At 45.0% G+C, this 16650-nt stretch overlaps 1 protein-coding gene across 2 annotated transcripts in view; it reads left to right on the forward strand.

The window, feature by feature from the left end:
* The first annotated feature begins 4327 nt into the window (after positions 1–4327).
* LOC144508455 (tumor necrosis factor receptor superfamily member 5-like) overlaps positions 4328–16650 on the forward strand; it is a 61970-nt gene continuing 49647 nt past the window's right edge. Inside the window, exon 1 of one of the 2 annotated variants that reach the window (XM_078236384.1) lies at positions 4328–4534. In XM_078236384.1, the coding sequence (XP_078092510.1) occupies positions 4493–4534 (42 nt within the window). In that variant the 5' untranslated portion in view covers positions 4328–4492. The remainder of the gene's footprint in view (positions 4535–16650) is intronic. The other variant, XM_078236386.1, reaches the window with a different exon arrangement.

Genomic DNA, 16650 nt, shown 5'->3' on the forward strand with positions numbered 1-16650 from the left:
TGAGATTTGCTCCAACTTGATGATATAAGTCACAATAGTTTCTCCTGGGGCTCTCCCCTTTGAATTAAACTTAAATCTCTGCAATACGACCAATGGTTTCAGATGGACATATGACTATCAATTTAAGGATCTCACTTAATGACTTGGAGTTGGACGTCCTTGGGGTTCTCAGACTGTAAAGCAACTTGTAAGCCTAGGTAGCACACACACTCAAGATTGCCTTTCTCTCCCCTCCTCCTCTATTCTGCTAGCTGAAAGTAATAGCCCAAATACTCTATGTATCATGTCAAGCCCTTCATGGAGGCATCAATAGGTTCTATCCATTCAAATAGGGGCATTTTTGTAATTACTCTTCTTTGTCCCAACTTCAACGGAAACTGTATATTCACAGTTTGAGGTTTGCGTTTACCCACATCGCCAATGTAATAATTCTTGTTCACCAGTTAAGTGAAAAACAACAGCACCTTTATTTAGAGGTAAAGCCTGTGGCTGCAGCCAGCTCCCGAGAAGGTTGTGGAACAGCAAGCCCTGCTTAACAGGGTGATCCCCAGCATCCTCCCCAATTGGTTCCCTAGGTCATGTCGCCCTTACTTTACAGATTAATCCTTAAAAGGGCAATGACCACAGTCATCTTACATTTTGTGCTGAATTTTCTGGGGTGGAACTTGTTCCCACAACCCTCCGACTGACAGGCAAGAGCAGAATCACGGAACCACAGCTACCACTGAAAGTTGGGTTCTGAACGTTGCAGCCAATGTATCAAAATCAAGCTGGTGACTAAATCTAGTATGATTTACTTTCTATAAAAAATGTTCAAAATAGTCTGACTATTCCTAAAACATATTTTCCACTTATGACAGATTTTCCCTCTTGAATGCTACTTAATAAATCTAAACTAGCTGATGAGCGAGTATAAAACTGGATATTTAGTGTTGTTTTTCTATCCCTCCTGAAGGTGCTGTGTTTTTACTGTGATGTGCAGCCACGTGTCCAGGTAGCCCTCTGTTGTCTCAGCTAAGTGACTATTCTTCACCTATACGACCGGTACCATGAAGGACAACACAGTCCAGTCCTGATCCCATTCTCAGAGGCCTTGGCGGCCTGAGGCTGTTTGTATGTTCCAGGTATTGCCCTGGTGGAAATATCCATCAAACACTGAAGATCAAACCTCAGCCTGGGTGGTTGGTTAATTGGATATTTCATACTCCAGAGGCATAGCTAACTACCTTCCTACATTCCTGGGCCAAGGGAACCATCTCTTTGTTAAATTTCACATGCTTCCCTCGTCCACTCCTATTCTGCTGTAACTATTTACACCTCCTCTGGACTCCCTTTTATTTCGCAGCTCGTCTCATTATTTTTTGCCTTGCACCATCGTCCTTTTTGTCATTTAATCTCTCCGACCCTCCCTCCATTACAGACCTTTCTCCTTTGTTCTTTCCTCCCTTCTCCCCTTGTTTTTTGTACTTATTTAAAAACTATTCAGCTCCAAAGACCATAAAGCCACAAGAAGTAGGAACAGGAGTAGGATATTCAGCCCTTCCAACCTGGTCGGCCATTGAATAAGATCATGGCAGATCTAATACTCACTAAGTCCACTTTTTTGCTTTTTCTCTGTCACCCTTAATTTCCCTAATGATTACAAACCTATCCATCTCAACCTTGAAAATATTCAAATACTCAGCCTCCACAGTTTCCTGCGGTAAAGAATTCCAACGATCCACCATTCTTTAAGAGAAAAAAATCTTCCTCAAATCCATCTTAAATGAGCACTCTCTTATTCTGCAACTATGCCCTCTGGTCCTACACTCTTCCATGATTGGAAACATCCTCCCAAGATTTACCTTGGTCTAAGCCCCTGAGTATCTTATATGTTTCAATCAAATCATCTCTCATTCTTCTGAACTCCAAGGAGTACAGACCCAACCTGTTTAATCTTTCCTCATATGGCAGTTCCTCCGTACCTGGGGTCATCCAAGTAAACATCTTCCTATTCTGATAAACCATCATTAACCTGAAGCATTAACTCTGTTCTGCTCTCCACCAATGCTATTTCCACCCTTTCCTGTTTCATTTTAGTCCTGATGGGTCACTTTACAAAGTCTCTTTCCTTGATAGTTTAGTAAGTAAATATTCTCCATGATGTGATACTGAGCCACAGAGATTAGGAGATCCCAGTCTGGATCCTTAGTTGGCATCATATTAGCTGATCTACTGCAGAAGGCTTCGGTGTCCCTCTGCTCAGGGCCCCCAGCACTGGAGTACTCTGGCTCAAAGGCCACGTACTCAGGCTCAAAGTCCAGCTGTGATGCCTTCCAAAGTTGAATAACTTGCCAATATTAATTGAGTAGTCTAGACTCAGACAAAAGGAATCATTGAACCAGTACCAGTGAAGTTGTTGGAGCCTTGGACTTATAGCCCTGAAGAAGAGTGGAAGGAAATAACTGAATTAAAAACATTCCTTGTGAAATTCCCAAAGCAATGCCTCATTCTTATTAATGCATTGAATAGGGGACCCTGAATTGATGCACAGTTGTGCTTTAAATGCTTTTTGCTGCAACCTAATCAAAGCTGCTGGTGACGACACTGCATGTGTTACACATCTAAGATCTGTAATCCATGTGGGGGATTTACTCGGCTGTATTTGGGAATTGGAAAGATAAACATGTGGTCTGGAAGTTAACAGAGAACTAGCTTCCTCATATTTCCCTGAGCTGCAAATGGAGCAACAGGAAATGAAACTGAAAATGATTCATAAAGGGCTGGGTGGGGGACACGGAGGATCAGGGAGAGGGATTGGAAAGCTTGGTTCTTCGAAATGAAATTGCTTCTTGTTCAAGAAATCGGGCACTTTCATTATAATCCAGCAAGGACTCTTTTACTGAATGGCTCAATTGGTAGCGTGACTTGATTATCCGGTGAGTCAGGAGATCATGGGTTCAAACCCTACCCCCAGAGTTTTGAGGAAATAATCTAGACCAAGACTGTGGTGTAGGGTACTGAGGGAATGCTGCAGGCTTGGGTGTGCTTTCTTTCAGATTAGATAATAAATTAGTTCAGTTGAAAGATTTCATGGCACTAGTCAATGAAGAACACAAAAGTTTCCCCAGTGTTCCCCCTATAGAGGGATGTGCCACCTTTTGAAGACAAGATTTTCCCTTTCAGATGGACATACAAAATTGACCGCAGCATTATTTCAAAGAATAGGAGTGTTCTCACCAATATCCTGGCCAATATTAAATCAGGGGACAATTGTGACATGATCTCATTGCTGTGAGCTGTGCTATATAAACTGGCTGCACTGTTTCCCACTAAGGTGGCATAGTGGTTAACTGTGATGCCTCACAAGCGCCAGGGACTGGGGTTCAATTCCAGCCTTGGGTCACTGTCTGTGTGGAGTTTGCACATTCTCCCCATGTCTGTGTGGGTTTCTTCCGGGTGTTCCGGTTTCCTCCCACAGTCCAAAGATGTGCGGGTTAGGTTGATTGGCCAAGCTAAATTAACCCTAGTGTCAGGAGGATTAGGAGGGTAAATATGAGGGGTTACGGGAATAGGGCCTGGGTGTGATTGTGGTCGGTGCAGACTCGATGGGCCGAATGGCCTCCTTCTGCACTGTGAGGATTCTGTGAAAAGCAAAATACTGTGGATGCTGGAATCTGAAATAAAAACAGAAAATGCTGGAAAATCTCAGCAGGTCTGACAACAGCGGAAACTTTACTGGCACGTCCATCCTCGAATTGGGATAGGCGTGGCTCGCAGGATGGAATTCTCCATTGGCCTCGGGCAGGATTTTATGAGCCTAGCCTGAATGAGGTCGTACAATACTGGCCAGCATCTGTGTTTTGCATCTGGGTGATCCCAGATTTGGAACATTAGCCCAGCATTAACCCACCATTTTACTGCTCAGCCTGCCACGGGAATGGGAGCAGGCGAGGGGCGTAGTATGGAAAGCTGCCAAGGCGCTACAGAAATGTAACTGGCTGCCCCAATATATTGGCACGTTTGTCCCTCCCTGCTGTCATGGTCTGTAAGAAGTTTAACAACACCAGGTTAAAGTCCAACAGGTTTATTTGGTAGCAAAAGCCACACAAGCTTTCGGAGCTCTAAGCCCCTTCTTCAGGTGAGTGGGAATTCTGTTCACAAACAGAGCTTATAAAGACACAAACTCAATTTACATGGTCTGTGGCAGTGGGGCTGGTGACACAGCTGGAGAAAGCAGACGCAGCTGCTCTGTGCTCAGTCTGCGCCCTGGGCCACTGTCCATTGCGAAGGGGGTGTGTTCCGTTTTTTTAAAAAAGGGGGTTGATCTCTTCTGCAGCTCGATTCCGGTGGCTGCAAAACAAAACCTCAGAGTCGCTCTGTGAAAGCTGGCTGGGATGGTGCAAGAGAGAGAGCAAAGATATCATTAACCACCACCCCCAGCAGAGTGGAGGCGGAAGTATTGAAGAGGGGGACGCCTGCTCTGAGAGCTGGCAGACACATCCTGGGGAGAATGGATTCCCTGAGCTTTCTCCTGCTGCCCTGTCTTATTCCAGTAAGTACAGAAACTGCTGTGCCTTTCTCTGAACTGTTACATGGAGATCAGACACTCTGCAGGACAACTCTCACCCACCATTTCAAATGAGGAAGTCCCAATTCCCACTGCAACAGACTGACCCTCAATATTTTAGTTGCCCCCCCGTGGGTAATTGGCACTCTTGGTGGATCCCCTCTCCCCTCCTGGCGTTGCTGGTGAAGGTGGGGAGGGGAGGGGAGGGGGTTGTTAGGGGTAATATTTATTTGCGGATTATATTCTTGTTTACAAGTAACTCTGGGGCCACTTCAGTGAAATTCATCGCGAGATGTTTCTTTCACTTTCGGTTACCTGCCCGAGGTTATTTTGTGCCCACTGCTCGCTGTGTGTGTGTGTGTGTGTGTATTTGTTCAGTTGGTGGGCTTCATCCCTCCCTCACGGTGTAAATGCTACCCTGGGGACATCAGGATGTGGTTGCAGGGCAGAATACTTGACGGTAATTGTGCGGACATCTATCGGGTTTTTCTGTATCAGACCACCTAGCCGGCGATCACTCACTCGGAATCAGTGGCTCTGATGGTTGAGAGTCCCACGAGAGAGATTGCAAAATGCAGACTGGCGCCTCAGTGAATACCGAGAGAGTGCTGCACGGTCGGAGGTGCTGTCTTTGGTAAGAGAGTTTGTAGCAGTGGTCTGTCTGCCCCCTCAAGTGGCATTCCATGGCATTAAGAACATAGGAGGGTTTTTTTCCTCTCTCCTGTCCCAACATTAATCCCTCAATCCACATCACTAAAATAGGTAATTTGGGTCATTATCACACTGTTCGTGGGAGCTTGTTGTGCATAAACTGTTGTAAACGGCTGTCACATTTCCCACATTAGAACAGTTACTACACTTCAAAATTGCATCACTTGAACAATTCCCCTGCTCCTTAGTGCCACAGGACCTGAAATGTCCTCTTGAGAAAGCAATCAGAGTCTCAGGTTAATGGCACCTCCACCGATGCGGAGCTCCCTCAATACTTGCACTTTCAATGCTGCTTTGAAACAAGATGAATGATCTCTGTCCAGGTAGACAGTTTATTTAGGTGCTAGCCACAATCTTCACCTGAGTATTAGGAAGTATTACTCCGAGCTGTGGATATCTGCCTGTCTCCACAACTGTTGTGTCAGGGAACTCAACTGTACCCTGAATAAGTAGGTCTGGTGTTGCCACTATGGTAAAGTTACCTTGTTTCACAGGAGTGTACATTACATCAGGAAAACCTATCGGGACATTTCACCATTGATTTTGAAACCTATTTGTGATCTATAGCTACATCTAATTCTGAAGGAGACTGGGTTTTTCTTTGCCTCAGTTCAGTCTTCAAAGGGGTATAATTTTACCCCATGTTAAGGTTTTTTCAATAACACTCTTGTTGCGTCACTTGACAAGCAGTGGCTAAGTGGAACTCTGTGAATATCCACTTACTTTCTTTTACTCTTTGATGGGATGTGGGCCTCACTGGGAAAGCCAGAATGTATTGCCCATCCCTAATTGCCCTTAAACTTGGGGTGGCTTGCTCGGCAGTTTCAGAGGGCAGTTATGAGTCAACCACATTGATGTGGGTTGGGAGTCACATGTAGGTCAGACTAGGTAAAGATGGCAGATTTCCTTCCTGAAAGGACGTTAATGAACTAGATGGGTTTTCATGACAATTGATAGTTTTATGGTCACCATTACTGAAACTAGCTTTATATTCCAGATTTATTAATTGAATTGAAATTTCACCAGTTGCTGTGGTGGCATAATGGTTAGCACACTGCCTCACAGTGCCAGGGACCTGGGTTCAATTCCAGCCTCTGGTAACAGTTGTGGAGTCTCCCTGTGTCTGCGTGGGTTTCCTCTCAGTTCAAAGATGTGCAGGTTAGTTGGTTTGGCCATGCTGAATTTCCCCTTAGTGCAGAGGAGATTTACAAGGACGTTGCCTGGATTGAGTGGCATGCCTTATGAGGATAGGCTGAGGGAGCTCAGTCTTTTCTCCTTGGAGAGACAAAGGATGAGAGGAGACCTAATAGAGGTCTATAAGATGTTGAGAGGCATAGATCGGGTGGACTCTCGGAGGCTTTTTCCCAGGGTGGAAATGTCTGCTACGAGAGGACACAGGTTTAAGGTGCTGGGGGGTAGGTACAGGGGAGATGTTAGGGGTAGGTTTTTCACACAGAGGGTAGTGGGTGAGTGGAATCGGCTGCCGTCAGGGGTAGTGGAGGCGAACTCAATAGGATCTTTTAAGAGACTCCTGGATGAGTACATGGAGCTTAATAGGATGGAGGGTTATAGGTAGGTCTAGAAGGTAGGGATGTGTTTGGCACAACTTGTGGGCCGAAGGGCCTGTTTGTGCTGTAGTTTTTCTATGTTTCTATCCCAAGATGTGTAGGTTAGGGGGATTAGCGGGGTAAATGCATGGGGTTATGGGAATGGGGCAGGGTGGATCTGGGTAAAATACTCTGTCTGAGAGTCGATGTGATGTGGAGATGTCGGCATTGGACTGGGGTAGGCACAGTAAGAAGTCTCACAACACCAGGTTAAAGTCCAGCAATGTCTCTCGCCTATGAAGGGGCAGCACTCCAAAAGTTCATGCTACAAAATAAACCTGTTGGACTTTAACCTGTTGTTGTGAGACTTCTTAGAGAGTTGATATAGTGTCGATGGACCAAATGGCCTCCTCCTGCACTGTAGGGATTCTATGATTTGAAAAAAAGTCCCCAGGTAATGAGTGACATTACCACTCCACCACCATCCCCCATATAGAGCTTCAAGATATTTTATCATATATACCACACGCACAAACTGCGAGTTAAGTAATGTCTGCTAGTCTTAGCCTTGATTTTGAATAAATCTGATTTGTAGTTTATAGTCTGAGTCATACAGCCTGTCAGTTGGAGAGGTCCTGAGTTGTTGGTGATAATGATTTTATTTCCAGTGTATGTCTCATTGTGACTTGTTACCTCAGGTAACTATGTGCACATGGCCACATTTCAGTTTATAAGGAGTCGGTGGAAGTGAGCTTTTGCGTGCATATGAGAAAACGCATTTAGAGTGCACCCACATGACAATGTCTGCCACATTATGTAACAGTGTTACTTGGAAGGAAATATATGTGGGTTGAAACTGTGTCCGTATGCAAATCTTTTGTCCATTATTCAATGTAAGCTGTGGGTTAAAGAATTGTTAAAATAGTGGACAGGGGAATTCATAGGAAATTGCTGACACATTTGTTGCTAGGATGGCACAGCACGATCCCAAACCCGTAAAGCTGGAAAGCTGCACTGTGTAAAGGGAGAAGGCATTGGGGTAGGTGGTACAGTTGGATGGTAGAATTGTTTTTGCTGCTTTAATACAATCTACAAATTTGAAGTAAACTGATGCCCCTGTTGGCTCCCTGAAAATCAGCGAACCCTTCGGATGGACAACAAAAACTGGCGCCTCATTGAGAAGCCCCGTAATATGAGGAAGTGTAAGGCCTATGTGCATTGCTTCTGACGCAACAGAACTAAGTTGCCTCTGCAGAACTGGAATGTTAAATGTTCTGGTGTTGAACCACCCAGCAGGAAGGCTGGAACTAGTAACTTGATTTAAAACGAAGAATGATGAATTTTACCAGTATTCTGTCACCAGTTTAAATTTTGAAAGGTACTTGAAGCTCACCAGAAGTCTGAACAGGCTTGGGTGTGTTTTGAGCATTCAAATTAGCTTCTTGTGGTTACTTACTGGTATTTTGTTTGAAAGGCTTGTGACTGCTATATACAGTGGACTCCACCCACATTCTTCTAACCCAGTCAGCCAAATATTCCAACGTTGGGTGCCTCTCTGATTGGACAGACTGAGAAAGACCACAAAAGTTTAAGGATCTACCTTGAAAGCTCCAGTTCTTGCAGCGCTGGCCCATCAATACACTGATAATAGGGAGGGTAGATATGTGAATTTCTACCCTACCTGCTGTACAAAAGAATGATTGAAATCAATTTCGCTGCCACTGTCAGCAGATCTGGGTTGACTAACCTGCTTCTATGCATTCTAACCTATACCCAGGCTCTCCAATATTGTATTAGAGGTTATTGCTCGGCATTGGATGGTGTGCAATTGAACTGAAAAATATGCTTCTATTCCAAGCTTGACTTATATCTGGGGGGGTGAGCTTTGAGCTGTACAACTGTGCTACAGGATACAGGGGTCTGTCATATTGATGACTATGGCATGAGTTTTTTATTGGATGTGGGATGAATGAATTGCCCTGTCATCCCAGAGGGCATTTAAGAGTGAACCACATTGCTGTGAACACAACAGATTTCCTTTCCGAAGGGACATTAGTGACCCAGATGGGTTTTATGACAATAGTTTCATGGTCATTATAACTCATTTAATTCCAGAATTTTGTTGGATTCAAACCATCTGCTGTGGGATTTGAGCCTGGTTCTCTCGAATACTAGCCCAGTGACAATACCACTACACCACTACCTCCCTGGAGTTGATGAAAGAAGACATGTATTGCCACAACATCAATGTGTGTAGACTCAAAACACAACATTTGCCATTATTACAGTGGCACAGTGGTTAGCACTGCTGCCTCACAGTGACCGGGACCCAGGTTCAATTCCGGCCTTGGCAGACTGTATGAAGTTTGCACTTTCTCTTTGTGTCTATGTGGGTTCCTCTGGGTGCTCCGGTTTCCTCCTATAGTCCAAAGATGTGCAGGTTAGGTGGATTGGCCTTGGTAAATGTGCAGGGATAGGGATGGGAGGGTAGGGATTAGGGGGTGGGATGCTCTTTTGGAGAGTTGGTGCTGACACGATGGACTGTATGGCCTCTTTCTGCAATGTAGGGATCCTATGGTTAGGCACTATCTTGAGGAGGCTGGGAAAAACAGGGTGGATGTTCTTCTTCAATTAGCTTGCTCAGACATCATCTGCATTCAGTTCTGGGCATCACATCCTCAGGAAGGATATCTTGGTCTTTAGGGGTTATCATCAGAATGAAACTGGGGCTCAGGGGGTTAAATTATGCATACATTTATCCTGTATTCCCTTGAGATTAGGAGATGGAAATGTGATTGATTGAGGAGTTTAAAGGATAAAATAACTTGATCAGGTTAGATACAGAAAAAAAACTCTTTGGTGGGAGAATAAAGAACAAAGGGGACATAACCTTAAAAATAGAGCCATTCGAGAGCAAAATCAGGAAGTACATTTTCACATACAAGCTGAAATGTTGAACTTTGCCCTGAAAGGTTGCAGATGCTGAGTCAATTGGAGCTTTCAAGACCAATATTGCTGGATTTTAGTTGGTTAGAGGGATATGGAACAAATAAATTAAGGTGCTGCTTAGCACTGCTTGAATTGACTGACAGAGCAAACTGCAGGCTCTGAAACTCTTCTGTTGAACATTTTATTCTATATAAGGCCCCTGCCAACGCCATACAACACCTTCAGATAATTTCCCAGACAGCACTGTGAGGAACTAACTCTGTTACCATCTATTCCTTTGCTTGGTTCAAAGATTTGTTTTTTTCATCTTGAATCTGTTTAAAAACACTTTTCTGGGAGGATATTGAGTGAAAAGAACAGTCCTGTTTTAAATACTTTACCAAAACTGGCCTGATAATTTTGTGAGAGTCTGGAATTCCCCTGAACACACTTAGCTCTGCTAAATTTATCTCTGAAAATTTTGAAACTGCCATTGTCCTCTTCAGCCCCAGCTGTTCTTTCACAAATTTCATAGTATTTAAATACTGAAAAGAAAATGGAATTTGAGTTTCTCTCTGGAAGGAGTAACTGAGGCCTATAGCAACCAAACCCAGTGAAAGCCTAACTCCTACATGGGGATTCCCAGCTCAGGAATTGAGCGAAGAGACTTCCTTCTCAATGGCCCAGGTGTCTGTTTTTCACATGATGGTGAGTGTTGGCAGACTATTCAACTACTGAGGGCATCACAGATGAACATGATCGTGATTCGCTCAGTGAATGTAATTTTGAGCCACATTCACTGGCTTAGTGTTACTGCCCTCCCATGAGGAAATAGATCAATTAATCTATTAAATAAAAAAAATTCAGGGCTCAGTTCGCATCTCATGTATCTGAAGAGATGACGGAGAGTGCTCACTAAGCCGGAAGCTCTTTGGCACTGCTTTTACGAATAGTTGTTCCTAACTATTCCCAGCGTTGGCTCAACATGCTCCTGGAGATTTTATCCCACCTTCAACTGCCTCACCCAGTCAAACATCCCATTCCTCTCTACAATATTTGGATAACGAATAAAGAAATGTACTCAAAGAAAATGAAAGAAACATTTCTTTTAATGCCTCTATAAATTTTCCTCTACTTTACTTACATTAGTGTCCACAAGATTAATCAGCAACTCCAGGAGACTCCCTAGGATGATCCAGATGGTTAGTAATTCTAATTATTCCTAGCTTAAGAAAAAAATAATCCAGAGACCCAGGTCGATACTCTGGGGATCCATGTTTGAATCTCACCATGGCAGAAGGTGAAATTTGAATCCAATAAAATCTGGAATTAAAATCCTAATGATGACCATGAAACTGTTGTCAATTAGAACAAAGAACAAAGAACAATACAGCACAGGAACAGGCCCTTCGGCCCTCCAAGCACGCGCCGCTCCCCGGTCCAGGATTGAATCCTGAATCCAGGATCCCCGCCCAATTTTCCAGCCTATCTACATACCAATATCCTATCCACCGTGCTGTCCCTCACAGCTACGATGCTTTGTTCATCACAACCTATTAACTCACCCCCACCCCCCCATTCCAGACCATGTGATCTCCAGGGAGAGGCGAAAACCCAGAGTGAAAACCCCAGGGCCAATATGGGGAAAAGAAATCTGGGAAATTCCTCTCCGACCCCCTGTGGCGATCGAAACGAGTCGAGGAGATCACACTGGCCCTGATCAGAAAATGCTTCCCAACCCTATTCATTTCCACTTCTGCTTTACGAACACCATCTGAATTCCCTGCCCCCGAGACAGGTTCCCAACTATCCGCAGTCTCGCTCTGTACTGGCACCAGCAAGATGATCATAGAATGAAGCCTTGAAACGAGAAACAAAGAACAATTAGCCCACGCCGCTCCCTGGTCCAAACTAGACCACTCTTTTGTATCCCTCCATTCCCCACTCCGTTCATATAGCTGTCTAGATAAGTCTTAAACGTTCCCAGTGTGTCCGCCTCCACCACCTTGCCCGGCAACACATTCCAGGCCCCCACGACCCTCTGTGTAAAATATGTCCTTCTGATATCTGTGTTAAACCTCCCCCCCTTCACCTTGAACCTATGACCCCTCGTGAACGTCACCACCGACCCGGGGAAAAGCTTCCCACCGTTCACCCTATCTATGCCTTTCATAATTTTATACACCTCTATTAAGTCTCCCCTCATCCTCCGTCTTTCCAAGGAGAACAACCCCAGTTTCCCCAATCTCTCCTCATAACCAAGCCCCTCCATACCAGGCAACATCCTGGTAAACCTCCTCTGTACTCTCTCCAAAGCCTCCACGTCCTTCTGGTAGTGTGGCGACCAGAACTGGACGCAGTATTCCAAATGCGGCCGAACCAACGTTCTATACATCTGCAACATCAGACCCCAACTTTTATACTCTATGCCCCGTCCTATAAAGGCAAGCATGCCATATGCCTTCTTCACCACCTTCTCCACCTGTGACGTCACCTTCAAAGATCTGTGGACTTGCACACCCAGGTCCCTCTGCGTCTCTACACCCTTTATGGTTCTTCCATTTATCGTGTAGCTCCTCCCTACATTATTCCCACCAAAATGCATCACTTCGCATTTATCAGGATTGAACTCCATCTGCCATTTCTTTGCCCAAATTTCCAGCCTATCTATATCCTTCTGTAGCCTCTGACAATGTTCCTCACTATCTGCAAGGCCTGCCAGTTTTGTGTCGTCCGCAAACTTACTGATCACCCCAGTTACTCCTTCTTCCAGATCATTTATATAAATCACAAACAGCAGAGGTCCCAATACAGAGCCCTGCGGAACACCACTAGTCACAGGCCTCCAGCCGGAAAAAGACCCTTCCACTACCACCCTCTGTCTTCTATGACCAAGCCAGTTCTCCACCCATCTAGCCACCTCCCCCTTTATCCCATGAGATCCAACCTTTTTCACCAGCCGACCATGAGGGACTTTGTCAAACGCTTTACTAAAGTCCATATAGACAACATCCACGGCCCTTCCTTCGTCAACCATTCTGGTCACTTCTTCAAAAAACACCACCAGGTTAGTGAGGCATGACCTCCCTCTCACAAAACCATGCTGACTATCGTTAATGAGTTTATTCCTTTCTAAATGCGCATACATCCTATCTCTAAGAATCTTCTCCAACAACTTCCCCACCACGGACGTCAAGCTCACCGGCCTATAATTACCCGGGTTATCCTTCCTACCCTTCTTAAATAACGGGACCACATTAGCTATCCTCCAATCCTCTGGGACCTCACCTGCGTCCAGTGACGAGACAAAGATTTGCGTCAGAGGCCCAACGATTTCACCTCTCGTCTCCCTGAGCAGCCTTGGATAGATTCCATCAGGCCCTGGGGATTTGTCAGTCTTTATATTCTCTAACAAACCTAACACTTCCTCCTTTGTAATGGAGATTTTCTCCAACGGTTCAACACTCCCCTCCGAGACACTCCCAGTCAACACATCCCTCTCCTTTGTGAGTACCGACGCAAAGTATTCATTTAGGATCTCCCCTACTTCTTTGGGCTCCAAGCATAAGTCCCCACTTTTGTCCCTGAGAGGTCCGATTTTTTCCCTAACAACCCTTTTGTTCCTAAAGTATGAATAAAATGCCTTGGGATTCTCCTTAATCCTGTCTGCCAAGAACATTTCGTGACCCCAATTGTTGGGGAAAAACCTATCTGGTCAACTAATGTCCTCGAGGGAAGGAAATCTTCCATCCTTATCTGCTCTGGCCTACACGTGACTCCAACAATGTGGTCGGTTCTTACCTGCCCTCTGAAATGGCTGAGCAAGCCGCTCAGTTCAAGGGCTGAGGTGGGCAATAAATGCTGGCTCAGCCAGTGACACTCGCATGCCATAAATGAATAATTTAAAAAAATGTATGTTGGGCCTATCTGAAAGTGCTCTGTGGTTTCTCCTGGCACCGTTTTGGGTTAATTATAAGAGGGAGATTAGTGTGAGTGGGGAGTAGGGGATGGCGGATTTATCTAGCGAACTAGTACAACACGGCGCACTGTGCCTCCAATGGAACTCCAAGGCCACAGGCTCAGTGATGGACCCACAGTGAGGTGGGGTGGTGGTTGGGGAGAGGCAGGTGGGAGTTGGGGTGACTGCCCCCTTCCTGAGGAAGAGGGTAAACCCAACTGTGCAACAGAAGAATAGATCACTACATTAGGGAGGGTATTGATGAATATGGAACCAAGGGACGGACAGACGGACAGTACACACACACGACACACACAGCTTAAAACCAAGAAGGAGAAAATAATTACATTTCAAGAATAAAAAGAAATCTGCAGAATAGAAAGTGAAATGAATATTGAAATGGGATAGATGTAGAAATGCAGATAAACAGGCAGAGATGCTTCCAGGAGTGGATATCAAATGTTTTGGGTAGTTTCCTTTCGAGTGTTGTGGTTTCTCTGGTGAGATGGTGCTAAAGTTTGTGGGAGATGTTTGTGCAAACACAATGCATGCAGCTGGCTTTTTAGCAATTCGACAGGGTTTCCACCCTCGTAGGTAGGATCTCAGAAGATCCTGTCTCAAAATCATAATCTACAGTGACGCAGAGCCAGCCACCCGAGAGAACTTTGACCTGCCATTTCTTTGAGTGCCTGTCATCCACTGCATCGTGGGCTTGGATTCTCGTCTTTGCCTTTTGGATGAATCCGAGGTCTTGGCTGCTTTCTCCCGTGGGTGCAAAAGATCCCAAGCCTTATTTCGAAGAATGGTAGGGATGTTCTCCCCAGTGTCCTGGTCAATATTTACCCCTCAATTAACATCGCTGAAAAACATGAGCTTGTCATGACCTCATTGCTGTTTGTGGGAGCTTGCTGTGCACAAATTTGCTGCTGCATTTTCCTACATCACAACAGTGACTGCATTTCAAAAATACTTAATTACCACCACCTCACTGCCTGATGTCCATTCCCTTTCCCCTGCTTCCAGTGGGCTTCCTGTAACTGGCAGTGTGTGTGTGTGGGATTTAATGGGAACACTGGGCCCCGAATCCTAGCAACTTTCCCACCCATCTGCCCATGGTACTGCCACTTTGGGTGTCCTTGAGGGAGGTGATAGCAGGCCTTGTGAGGCAGTGGTTAAGATCCTGAGATCTTTCCATGGAAACAGTCTGATCCCCTGTCAGTTATCTATGGTGGTCATGGCAGCTGCCAAGGTTTCCATAATGGGTCTGTCACTCTCTTCAGAGAGATTCTGCCTTTTTGATGCCATCGCTGTTTCTCTTGGTGCATTACCAGTGGATAAGCTCTCAGCATCGCTGACGTTTCCCTCTTGAACTGACCCTTGACTAAGGATTGGACTGGAGTCAGACTGAGCTGGGCCAAAAGACAACTGAAGTAGATACAAAATATTTATATTACCATAGGAGGAAACAGTTGACTGAGTGTGTTATAGACTGTTCGCCCCATGGTCAGAGATAGACATGTACTTGTTTGTTCATTATAGCCAATGAACCTCAATATGGTCCATAATAAGGGAAATTAAACATGCCTGGACATGCTGCACATTCTCAATCTTAGGTTAAGTGCTGTCTTTTGGTTGAGACATTAAACCAATGTCCTACGCTTCTGCCTTCTCGAGTGGATGTGAAAGAGGTACTATTTGGAAAAAGAGCAGAGAGTTTGCCTGAAGAGTCATATGGACTCGAAACATTAACTCTATTTTTTTCTCTCCACAGATGCTATCAGATTGCTGTTTTTCCAGCAATTTTCTGTTTTTGTTTCAGATTTTCAGCATCCACAGTATTTTGCTTTTGTTACAGGAGAGTTTACCCAACAGCCAGAACAATATTTATCCCTCAGTCGACACCTTCAGTAATTTCCCCAACCTATGCTATGGCAATTACTGATAAATCAGAGCGAGATGTAGATTTACCTCATCTGATTATTTTCCGTGTCTGAAATAGATATGTTCAATAGAAGTGGGTGAGTCATATAGAGAGGAAGAGAGAGAGAAGGTCAAACAGGAACACAAATCGCAAATAAGGAATTAAAAGTGTGAGACAGAAGCAGGGTGTGTTGGGCCTGCTGTGCTGAGGATCTTAGGCCTCCTTCTGCACTGTAAGGTTTCTATCAAGTCTGCACCAACAACAATCCCACCCTAGGCCCTATCTCCACAACCCCACACATTTACTCTGCTAATCCCTCTAACCTACACATCCCAGGATACTAAGGGGCAATTTTAGCATGACCAATCAACCTAACCCGCACATCTTTGGACTGTGGGAGGAAACCCGAGCACCCAGAGGAAACCCACGCAGACACGGGGAGAATGTGCAAACTCCACACAGACAGTGACCCAAGCCGAGAGTTGAACCCAATTTCCTGGAACTGTGAGACAGCAGTGCTAAGCGCTGTGCCACCGTGCCGCACAGTCTCTGTGGATGACTTGTGTGTGTGAGAAAGAAGGGCATGCTGGAAAGTGTAGTTTACCCAGAGGGCTGCTGACACCAGGGTTCTGTAAAAATAGGTCTGTGTTTTAAGACATCGGCACTTGATTTACAACCATCGCTGAGGCATGAATGCCAGCAAAATAACTTTAAAATAGATTTATTTCCTGGTGTTGAACACATTATGCCGTCATCTTTGTGCCACAGAGAGGAATGCTGATTTGATGAGATAATTTGACGCTGCACTCACAATTGTGGGTTGAGGCAGGTGGCCAGTTGGGCCTAGCTACTCAGAAGGGAAAAAACAGCAAAATGGAGACATATGAATACTGATCTGAACTGGTCTTGTATACTTTAAACTGGGACACTAGTAAAATGGGGAAATAGAATACTGGTCTGACTGTTTTTTACCTTCTGGATGTGAGGATGAGCATGATTCAGGTGTCAGCTATTTGAGACTCAGGGAAAACTCCCT

This window comes from Mustelus asterias, chromosome 20 (assembly GCF_964213995.1).
Source record: "Mustelus asterias chromosome 20, sMusAst1.hap1.1, whole genome shotgun sequence".
NCBI lineage: Eukaryota > Metazoa > Chordata > Chondrichthyes > Carcharhiniformes > Triakidae > Mustelus > Mustelus asterias.